Source organism: Martes martes (genome assembly GCF_963455335.1).
Source record: "Martes martes genome assembly, chromosome: 6".
Lineage (NCBI taxonomy): Eukaryota > Metazoa > Chordata > Mammalia > Carnivora > Mustelidae > Martes > Martes martes.
The window spans coordinates 42,944,301-42,956,526 of NC_137893.1; the positions used below are offsets into that span (position 1 = coordinate 42,944,301).

At 33.3% G+C, this 12,226-nt stretch overlaps 1 protein-coding gene across 1 annotated transcript in view; it reads right to left on the bottom strand.

The window, feature by feature from the left end:
* ZNF292 (zinc finger protein 292) overlaps positions 1–12,226 on the bottom strand; it is a 91,578-nt gene that overhangs the window by 16,466 nt on the left and 62,886 nt on the right. The window contains exons 5-7 of the mRNA XM_080806085.1: positions 9,353–9,555; positions 2,842–2,978; positions 289–430 (exon numbers count right to left, since the gene is read on the bottom strand). Coding sequence (XP_080662211.1) covers positions 289–430; positions 2,842–2,978; positions 9,353–9,555 — 482 coding nt within the window. The remainder of the gene's footprint in view (positions 1–288; positions 431–2,841; positions 2,979–9,352; positions 9,556–12,226) is intronic.

Genomic DNA, 12,226 nt, shown 5'->3' on the forward strand with positions numbered 1-12,226 from the left:
TATAAAGCCAATTATCAAAATAGTGTAACACCTAGGAGTAAAAATTGTCAAATGATAAAATACCAGTATATGCATATTACTTTTCTTTAGGTCAAGAGCAAGCCCCTGGCTCTCATTTGTACTTCTAAGTTTTTCTGTTATCAAATACCTATTATAAGACTAAAGCAATGTTCAAAACTCTAAATGAAGTAACAGAAGTCACTGGAAGAGGTGCCAAAATAATAAAGTTTTTATTAAAGGTAATTAATACATCTTAAATTGAGGAAAAAATAGCTTGATCATTCTTACCTCTGAATTAATAACTTTAATCAGGAAGAAAATGTGATATACTGTCTTGGTTAACAGAGAAAGTTGCCGACATCTTTCTAGGTACACTTGTATAGATGGTTCTACTCTTTGCTGTAATTTACTCCAAAAGAGAGTAAGCTCCCTAAAAAAAAGTATAAAAAATAAGTTGGAACAATAATGTAGTAATCATTGACTATATTGGTCCAGTCATTACATTTGAAATTAAAACTGGTTTTAGATTCCAAATTCTACATGCGGAAATTAAATTTAAATTAGATATAAAATATAAAGTATATTTCAATTTTTTTAGAGACTACATAAAATCAGGATATCATTCTTTAAATATTTTTCAATGTCAGAGAGAAGCAATACCCATTACTAGTAAAGCACCTCTCATTTAAACACGTTATACAAATGGTATCTGAGCCACACTGATGTATACAGATCAATGGCGTATTTTTAAAAGCATTTAATTTTATCTTCTACCTGAGACTGAAAACTGACCAACTGGTCACTTAAATTTAAAAACCTGTTATTAAATATTAACAATCAATAATGACAAAGAACTCAAAAGAAAGTAACTTAACTAATTCTGTCAAATTAGTGAAATAATAAAATAAACTTTGAAATTTATTTCAAATACAGTTAGAATGTATGTTTCGCAGAAAATAATCCTATGAAACGATGAATTTTCCTCCCTTTTACCTATCGTCCTATTTCTCTTCTGTCCTCTGTGGTTAATTTCCACAAAAATCTTCTTCCTTTCTTCAACTATTTTCACCAAGTGATCTCCTCAATATAGGCCTTTCCTATTATTATTTCCTCAGGAACTCTGCCCTTTCACCACCCACTTGAATAACTTGCTCATTTAATGGATTTTAACCTATATACTGAGGACTTCAAAATCTGTCTCTCCAGTCTTGACCACTTTCACCTCTCTATAAGACTCCTCCAATTTGATCTCTTCTGAAACCTGAAACTTAATATATGAAAAAGATGATTAACATTCTTTCCAGTTCATATCTTTGTAATTTAATGCATCATTATCACTGACCCTATAAAAGCCTCTGCTTTCTATTATCCTAAAGACTGTTTGTGTCAACATTTTTTCAACCCATCCTACATCCATAAGGAAGCCTTCTTAACTCCCCAGATGGACTGTTAACTGGCTTTCTAGTTGACTTTTCAAGCTCAACTCCGTCCTGCCACTTCCCCCCAACTGTTAAGACCCCCAAATCATTCTCAAGTACTTGTATTGAATAGCATTTCTTAAACATAAATTTTTTATACCCCCCCTACTTAAGAACTTTTAATAGATTGCCTTCGTTGTAATGAAATTCAGACTTTGATGAATTTTTCAAAGCAATGTAAGAGTTAATTTTTAAGTCACTACTAATATTTATATTACATGGAAAATCTACTTCTCCTCAGTTAAATGCATGCTTTTTATTATCCCTTCATAATCTTTCTATCTACCTTTTATATCAATCCTCTGTGTACTGCATATATGATTTTCCCTTCATAACAAAACTCAAAACTGCTCAGAAAACCTTTATAACTGTGAACTTTATTCTTCTTTAATTACACACTGATTTAGCTAGCCTGTCCCATATTCATGGGATTTGTATGTCATATGGTAAAAATTCTTAATGTCTGAATGTTGTAAACTGAATTTTGTGTTTCCAATATTACCAACACAACACTGAAGACTAATAACGCTGTTCACTGGCCAGATAAATTGTCAGTTTTAGCTAACACATTAATTTAAGACAGCTGATCCTGGGGCGCCTGGGTGGCTCAGTGGGTTAAAGCCTCTGCCTTCAGCTCGGGTCATGATCTCAAGGTCCTGGGATCAAGCCCCGCATCAGGCTCTCTGCTCAGCAGGGAGCCTGCTTCCACCTCTCTCTCTGCCTGCTTCTCTGCCTACTTGTGATCTCCGTCTGTCAAATAAATTTTAAAAATCTGAAAAAGAAAGACAGCTGATCTTAAGATTTTTTTTGAGTCAGTTGAAGTCAACATCTCTATTAGTTGTATGTTATATATAACAGGCTTCTGCACACTTGAAAATGTACCATATAAAGAAATATGCACTCAAGAAGTTAGTCAAGTAGAATGATAAATGAACTTTATTTCCACACATAAATGACTAAGCTAGTTATGTAGTTGGAAGTGTGTAATATGTAGAGGAAAAAATATACACAATCACAGAGTGCTTAGATATCTGAAAATATTGTGGCATTAGACAAAATAAACATTTCCTTCATCTTCTAACATCTAAAAATTTCCTGATCATTATTAATCATTATATAACCATTACTGGTATACTAAGGAGTTGTGTGGTCCTTAACATAGAAAAGTTTTAAAGTTACAGTATGAACTACTTCATGGTCAGTCTGAACAGCATGTAATAACTGAAAATAAGCTTTTATAAGCTTTTTGTTTTGATAAGATTTTAAAATATTAAAAAGTATGTTCTTAAGCTCTCTGAATTCTCACAACCTATCTTGTATTCTTATTTAACAAACTTTTCTTTACAAAATAAAACCAACTCACCAAGCGCAGTACATATCTCCTTGTTGAAGCTGACGTGATAAAAACGCAGTACATAAGACAAGAGCACTTTTTTCATCACCCTCAGATTCTAAGTTACAAATCATTTCTAGTGCATCTTTGCAGTCAACTTCTGAAATCTAAAGAAAAAAGGATATAGAAAATATGCCATAAAATGGTTTTATTATTAGGATATATAATAATATACTTTTGAATCTTCACTAGATATTTACAGATCATTTTTTATCAGTAAAACCGCTAGTTTGCCATTACTGGGCTGCAGTAAAGAAATAATTTTTCTTCAAGTCGGAGAACCAACTATTTTCATAAACTTTACAAATACTTATTTATCTGAAATAACTAATGCTTATTATAAGTACCCTCTACCCATTAATCAGGACTACGAAACTGAAAAAGAAAAGCTGTATTTTCCCCCCTTTATCTGGTAATTTAAAAAGCATTAAAATCAGCAGAAAGACACAGAAAGGTATGCTGGATATACACTAATAAAGTGTCTATTCATCTGAGGGGGAAAAAGTATACTATGAAACATTTTATTTAGTTATACCACCTTTAAATTAAGCTCACCTCAGTGTTCTATAAATCTCCATTATTTTTCTTTTCATATAAATTCATTCCATCTCAAAGCCTGTCAACAGTCATGCATGCATAAGTATAACCTAGATGAAGGCAACTTCTTCATTTAATTATACATGTATTATCTATTACTTATTTTTTGAAAAAATTAAAATTTATTACATTACAAGGATTTAATATGTAAACAGATCTCTATAAGCATTTGCTGTACGACAAGTATATAAGCAAACAGCATATAATCACAAATCACTGGTGTTCCACAAAAAAGATTAATTTCAACATGGTATAACTGACAAATGGGAAGAAAAAAAAATGAAGACCAATACAGATGACTGGCACCCATGTACCACAAAGATAACCATGCCCCTCCTTGCTGACCTTCTGTCTGTCCTGATCAACTTTTGAGTAAAGGAAAAGTGTGTGTGTGCACGTGTGTGTGTGTGTATGTAAATGTAATGTGTTCAGGACTGAACAAATGTCTAAATGAGGATAATCTTGAGACTGATCTTTGAGGAGGATAAAGGTTGCATGAGGATAGATTCTGAGGTTCCATTTTATACATTAAGTTGGGCTAGAAAACTCTAAGACAAGACAAGACCCAACTCTGAGTCTGTGTATTTAACAACAATGACTTCTTACAGGAATGATGAAGTTAGTGGCCAAGTTAAAACTGAAACCTATGTCTTGGAATTCCCCGGTGCAGTGCTCTTTCCATTATTCTTTCATCTCTTTCTAACAAATCTTTAAGTGACCCCACTTAAATAAAAAAAAGGGCTGATCAATATATAATCACACAATGAATATTTTCAAATATTCTACATTGTTAAGTGCATTATCAGACATATTTTATTATTTAATCATAAATTTCCTACTAGGTAGGTATTACCATTAACATTTTATAAACAATGAATGTGGCATTCAAAGAAATTATGTTAATTTGCCCAAATTGCAAGAGTTAATTAAGCAGTAGAACTATAAATCAAATTTTGTCTAACTGGCATTAAACACTCAAGCTCTTTCCATTTCATCACATTATCTCTTATTGCAAGCTGTGTTAACTTTAAACAATTACCCCGTTACAGACATGCGGACAAATGTTAGAAGTCACCCTGTAAGTTTTATTTTTTCATGTTAATAATAACAATAATGGCAGCTACTATTTATTTATTAGTGCCAGCTTCTTCAGAAATAGCACTGCTAACCAGCACAACAGCTTGCCTGGTAGATATTACTACTTTCTAGAAATAAGGTTCAGAGAGGTTAAGTTACTTGCTCAAAATCACATGCTTACTTAATTAGTGGCAGTCAAGATTTTAACCCAGGTACAGATTCAAAGTCTGCTCTTTCCAGAACTCTCCATGCATAAGCATACTGAGGCCTTTTATTGCTAAATATTGACCCCTTTACACATTCTGCTTTAATAAAAAATCTTATATCCTGACAGTGCGATTTGTTTTGAATCTGATCTTTTGTTGTTTTTTGTTGTTCTAAAACCTAAGCTAATCTTCTTGAATGCTCAAATGATGCAAAATGTGTACATTATATATATATATATGGAAATTCATTTCCCCAATGACATTACCTACATTATTAGCTTGCACTTAGTAATTAGAAATACATATATGTATTTGTATTAAAATAGCCTCAATGTTTTTCACATATATACAACATATCAAACTGAAACATTTGCCATATTCAGTAATACAGAAACCCTCACTTTTTAAAGTATGCTAGGAAAACAATTTTTCGTGTATACTTCCATAGCTTTCATTTCCCTGATTTGCCACTAGATGGTCCTCTCGAAAAAAACAGGACACAAAAGAGAATGACAGGGAAAACCGAAACCATATTTGAACTAATGGATGGCTGAATTCAAACCATGAACAAGTCAAATATAGCTATCAATGAACAAGAATTATTTTTTTTAATCCAAGGCAACACAAAGTAGGAATTACCATTATATACCTAATGACTACATAGTATAGATAGGTATCTTTTCTCTATTGCTTTGAAACATGAGCAAAAATTTAAACACCAGAAAATTTAGAACTGTGAATAAATTTTCAAAGTCAGAATGATCTGTTTGTTAAAGACATATTATGCTAACTCCCTCTGTAAAACAAAAATCATTTTAAGAATGTGAATAATGATTTTTATGTTTTAATATGGCTCTTTATGCCAGGTATTCAAAAAGCACAGAACACTTCAACAGTATTCTATATACAACTGCCAAGTGTACTTTTAAAATGTATTGGCTTTAATCACATTTTAAGAAGTCTTGCTTATTGGGGCGCCTGGGTGGCTCAGTGGGTTGACGCCTCTGCCTTCGGCTCAGGTCGTGGTTCCGGGGTCCTGGGATCGACCCCCGCATCGGGCTCTCTGCTCAGCGGGGAGCCTGCTTCCCTTCCTCTCTCTCTGCCTGCCTCCGTGCCTACTAGTGATCTCTGTCTGTCAAATAAATGAATAAAATCTTAAAAAAAAAAAAAAAGAAGTCTTGCTTATTAACATAAAATTGCTTTCCAACTAAAAAAGAAGTTAGAAGGTGCCTGTGTGGCTCAATTAGTTGAGCATAGGACTCTTGGTTTCAACTCTTGATTTCAACTCAGGTCATGATTTCATGGGTCCTGGGATGGAGCCCCTGGCCCTCCACCTCCCACCTTCACCTCCCTGCTAGGCAAGGCGTCTGCTTGAAAGATTCTCTCCTCCTGCCCCTCCCCCCACTAGCCCTCTCTCTAAAATAAATAAATCTTAAAAAAAAGAAAAAAAGAACTTAAATGTTAACCCTATCATACTGAAAAAACATAAAATCAAATCATGAGCTACTATTTTTTAACTCTCAGGCAAACAAAAATTTAAAAGACAAATAATCTCCAGTGTTAGTAAAGAGGAAATTTCATATACTGTTTATAGGAGCCTAAACTGGCATAATCTTTTTTGGATGGTAGCATTGCTCTATAAATTAATTTAAAATGTGTAGACTCCTTAATCCAGCAACTGTTTCCAGAAATTTGCCCTACCAGTTAACACTGACAAGAAAGAAAGTATATATATATAAGGAAACCATTTAAATGCCATCTAGTCTGACCAAAGATATCACAAATCCATACTATGGAATTATGCAGCCATGAGAAAGAATGAGGTTGATTTATATGGAATGATATGAAAGGACGTCCATAATAAATGGGGAAAAGTGAACAGCAGACAGGGTGTGCATATGAATTTTGGAGCATATAAAAATATATGCATGTGCATAGAAAAGGATCAGATTATATATCAAATTTCAAACTGAATGATTAAGTGGGAGAGTATTAAATGGAGAAGGGGTGGTTAGAGAGAAAGAGGATTTTACTTTTAAAATTCTGTGTTTATTTTAAGGACAAAACCAAGAGCTATACTGGCTCTAAACAGTTCTAAAATACTAAAACACTGCTCACTTTGTTTTATACCTATACCAAGAATACGGGCCAAGGTTTTCCTTCCAGAGAAGCCAGATGAACACAAATCTCTTAGCTCCATTCCTCAGCCATCTACCAGTGCTAGCTGCTATTTCTATTACAATGAAAGGATCCTGAAAATCCTAGTTGATTCCTTGCTTACTGGCTTCCCTGAACAAGGATTTCCTCAAAAGGACCACAGAATTCAGGCCACAGATGACTGACTCCACTATCTCTTCCTACCACACACAAATGAATGGGTAAAAAACTCAAATGCTTTTAAAGAATCAGACAAGTAAAAGCAAATGAATGTGAGAGAGAGAGAGCATACCTCTTATGAAGGGGGCAATATCTTTGGGCAATTGTTCCAAAGTGACTACCTTCCCTTGGGGCAAATACAGGCCTTGCTGACAGCCAATCTTAACCCACTTCACATGGAACAATGAAGAGAAAATTTCTATTATTTGTAATAGGAACATAAAAGAGTAACCAAACAATCTCTAAGCAAAAGAGGACTTTTAACAAGGAATGTGTAGACTTACACATATCCTGTCCTGTTCTGCACTTTAAATTTAGTGTTGTTTCTGGAGTAGGGTACAGAAACTTTTGGTGAACTCTGCTTAAAAACAAGAAATGCCTTAATTCTACCTGGTTAATGTAAGAAGAAAAAAAAATCATTTTATATGATATCAGAGATACCTGAGGCCCTCAAAGAGAATTTTCCTGAGGATCTCCCAGAGCAAGCTAGGCTGCTGCTACTCAAATCTGAAAAATTAAACCAAAAGGGAACGTAAAGTTCAGTTCTACAAAAACTTACTATTCAAGAGTTAGAAATACAGATTTTTCCTGCAGATTACAAATTCATAGTCTTCAACTTCAAGCAGGGACTTTAGAGCTAACCTAACGACCCTACATTTAGATAGTTTCCTATTAGAAGTTAAGTTTCTTTAGGCCAAGACTTGTGCCTTAACTTACATTTAACCCCCCAGGGCTTAGACAGCACACATCATTCACTTAATAAAAATTTGATGAAGGGAGAATAGACAGATGGACAGACTGACAGAAGGGCAAGGAATGAACTGATAATTAAAGCTTTATTAAGGAGCTGAAAAGTATCTAAGATATAGCAGCAACACAATAATTTAAGAATTTTAGAAAAACTCTTAAAATTCAAAAGCTATCTCAAGAAACTCTGTCTGCCAATTAACTGTCTACATAGCTATTCTGAACTAATAAGAAAACTTCAATCTTCTATATGTCCAAACTAATGATATAATTTCCTAGGCTACAACCCTTAGCTCTACTCTGTGTAGCCTAGGAATTGCCAGACATCACTCTTCCTAGTACCCTCATTATCCTCACCATCCACAATAACCTTATTTCTAATCTTGGTCCAAGCCTACCATTTTCCTCTTCATTTTCTAAGAAAAAAAAAATCACAAAATTATCACTACCATTAGCACCTCTAACCTCATGTAGGCATTCAGCTTTTTGTCTGACGCTATCCTTCTTCCAGACTGATTACAGTATCTGTCTACACAGATGACTATGCAAGCTCTCTTAATTGTCTTGGTTTGTATCTCAATTCTTCCTGTTACACATCTTTAAGAGTGTCCTTTTGTCATTTTCTTCTCCTCTCTATTGCTCTGAGGTTGAAGGATACTTGTTTTAGAGATACAAGACACTCGTGTGCATTAAATGCTCAGTCAACACTGTTAAACATTATAGTTTTCTTATCTAAATTATTTAAATACATATTCCCTGTATCTTATTCAGCAACTTTTTAATTTTCCTACCGTCTCCAATTTCATTTTGGAATTACGAGTCCTCCAAAATCCAAATTCCCATTTGGACCATGATTCTATCTCAGAATTCTATAGTACAAAACAAATGCACGAATACTATGCTTTATGCCAAACTAGAAGTAAAAAAAAAGCGTATGTCTCACAGAAAATAAAACTTTACATTAAATATGCAAATAAAAATTTGATCTTAATATATACAGATACAGATCTATACGTGTGTGTGTGTGTGTGTGTGTACACTTCTCCCTAGGAATACATTATGCGTGTGTGTGCACACGCATGTGTATAAAACAGAGAACATATTTTTAGGAGGAAGTCATATAAATTCTATAGTTACTTAAATTAGCCAGTTAGATCTACAAGTATCCTGAAGTCAGGTAAAACTAAAGTTAAGGCCCAACTGCTGACAAATAAATACATCCTACTCAATTATTAAGCTACCTCCACCGTCCCATAATTTAACCTCAGCAGTAAAGATTCAATTTAAAAAGAAGTTAGGTGAAATCAGTTTACATATAACTCTGAAAGCTGCTTAGAATCACTACCACAGAGCATACTAAAATTTAAGACTGACAACAGTCCCTCACTATCTAAGAGAAGTCAAAGACATTCTAATCTAATTGAAAATTAACTTCTTCATTTTTAAAAATAATTACTAACAAAAGAAAACATACTCACCTCTTCGATTAACTTTTCATTTGGTGATGATGTACAAAGACAAACAAGGTAAGTTTGCTTAAAACTACCTTTTGTACCAATCTCTGGATGATCAGAACACAGCTTTGCTAGAGCAGTTGCTTGACTTAACTGATTGGTTTTGATTAGATGTTTAATTCTCATATCCAACAAGATGGGACCCTCAAAAGCTAAAAATTCATTCACTTTAAAAAACAAGACATAATAGATTATTAACATTTGGTAATAATTCATTTGCAATACAAATACTTGGAGTATCTTTTTTAAAGCACAGGAACAAATTTTTTTTTTGCTTTCCATTTCTCTATTACTATCATGCTACTATAAAATACCTGACTTTATAAGCAAAAGGAAATAATATTGCTAACTTTTAAAAGTTGCATTAAATATTTTTACCCCTGAGAATACCATTTAGAATGAGGTGAATTAACTTCTTTATAGTAAAAATAATTTTGCACTGAATTCTAATAGTCCATGCTATTAAAATTACACTAAATTCTTTTCCCCACAGCATTTATTCTTGAATATCAGAAGGTTGCATTCCTGGAGATCTGCAGTGTTGGGGCATTACACACTTACATTGGTAACCACTGGATATTCTAGATGAGATTCAACTAAAATTGTGTTCAATACTGATGATGTATTTTTTATTTTACAAAGGTGAAGTCTACTTTGCTTTAATAGATATTTTAGAACAAATTAAATATCTACAGAAAAATAAATAAGAGGGGGAAGTCTACTGAAATGTCTGTAGATTTGTAATTTTTAAAACATAGACCAGTAAACCTCAACATTTGCTTAAGAACCACTTACATATAATACATTTCTATTCTGAATTTCCTACTGCTTGTTTGATCAACTACAATAAAATTTTTTATTTTTTGTGTTTGTGAGTGAGACTTTAAATTTTAACAAGTGCAAATTTAAACTCTTCCCGGTTTTCTTTACCAGAATAAGAAAATCATGTTTAAAAATTTACTTGGTGATAGCTAGCCTGAAACCTTTGGAAGGTTTTTAGTAATAAAATTTTAAATACTCTAAATAAAACACACAATTTCTCTACTTATGAACAGACTGGAAGATACATCTAGTAAGTAATTTGTGGGTTAAAAGATGGAGAGTGAGAGATGTTCTTCCTTTTTTAATTATCCTTTGCTACCTGCTCGTACTTTTATTTTTTAGATTTAACACCACTGTATTCCACTGTGAAAAGATTCTTCTATTAGACAGTATAATCATGGCTCCTCAGTATTAAAACCATGAACGTATAAGTATTTTAACACAGGATCCCAAATTCTATCCTTTTCTTGAAGTCTAGACCTTTGTACCTGCCAGACTTTATTCTACTCTCTGCCACATTAAATCAAAAGTATAAAGACTGAACACAGATAAATAAAACTAAATGCGTAACTCTGTGGTGCCTCTGACAGTAATGTCTTACATATACAGGTTATTAACTTTTCTTTTTTTAGTATCACATGATCCCCCTTGCACAATTATATCACAAGTATCATTTCACCATTCGGTTCACTGTCAAATCAAAACCAAGATTCTAAATGAAAACTTGAGAAAAAAAGAAGTTAAAGTTTTGGCCATAAGTCAGTCATAGACTTAAAAAACAACTTTACTTTCCTAATACAATAATTCTCTCAAAGGGAAAAACCAAGAAATAAAAAGTCTGAGAATTACTTAAAATACTCCCACTAGAATTCATGATCAACAAATTCTGAGGATTGTGGCAAAGAAATGATTTAAAGGTGGCAAGTATTTAATAAAACTGATGACACTGAATAGAATCTCAAATAATCCCTAAAAATCTCAAATAGCAACATATAAATTAGAATGACAGATTGTGCAAAATAATTTCTGTGCTAATATACAGGAGAATATATGCTAATATAAAATTTCAAAAACACAGATTTTTATTTTTCTAATGATGGGAAACCACTGCCACACTTAGGGGAAAACTGATTCATTCCAAAGAAATAGAGAATCTTAGAGCAGAAGGGACTTTACAGATCATTTTGTCCAGCTCCATCATTTGGCAGATGAGTAAACTGAGGCTCACAGAAAGTAAGTTAACTTCACAGGGTCATAAAGCCAGTTAATGACAGAACCAGGACCGGAATAATGGATCTTCTGACTTCCAGCTTAATACAGTGGTGGGATGAGAAAAACATTCACATTAAGTGTGTCTACTTCGGATTAGAATGGCACTTAAAGCAGTCAAGAGCTGTGAAGTAGCATTAACTTTTAAAGGAAACTAATCATGTATTCTGAAGCTCAGGATTCAAATGGATCAAAAGTAGATTACGTTCTAATACTCAATTCAGAACCTGCTGAATGCTTACTCTCCCAGGCTTTTTTCTCATTTCTTCTTCACTGCTTTCCATTTCCCATTCCTTCTATCTTTCCCTACTTCTCTCCAATCCAGGACATGCTTTTTCTTATAGGGTTATAATATCACATCAAAGACTACCTGTTTTCGGGCTTGCCAGACTTACGAAAAAAGTTTTATACTTATCCCTGAGTAGCTAGTCACATCATACCTCATTCCCTACCCTGCTTTTCCCACTCCCATCCCAGAAAAATAAAAATATCCTGAATTTCACTTGTGTGCAGCCTTTTAATCTATTTTCTCTAATGGACTTGAACAGAAACACAGGTTTTACCACATTAGAGTCTATCAAGAGAGCTGGATGACATAAAATGACAATGTAAATCAGTAATTTAGCCAGTTCAATTTAATTTAGCCAGTTCAATTAAGAAAGAATGGCTTCTTCTCATAGAATGCCACTTACATAATATTAAAAAGTACTAGTTTCTACATTAAAGATAATTAGCTTTAAATATATT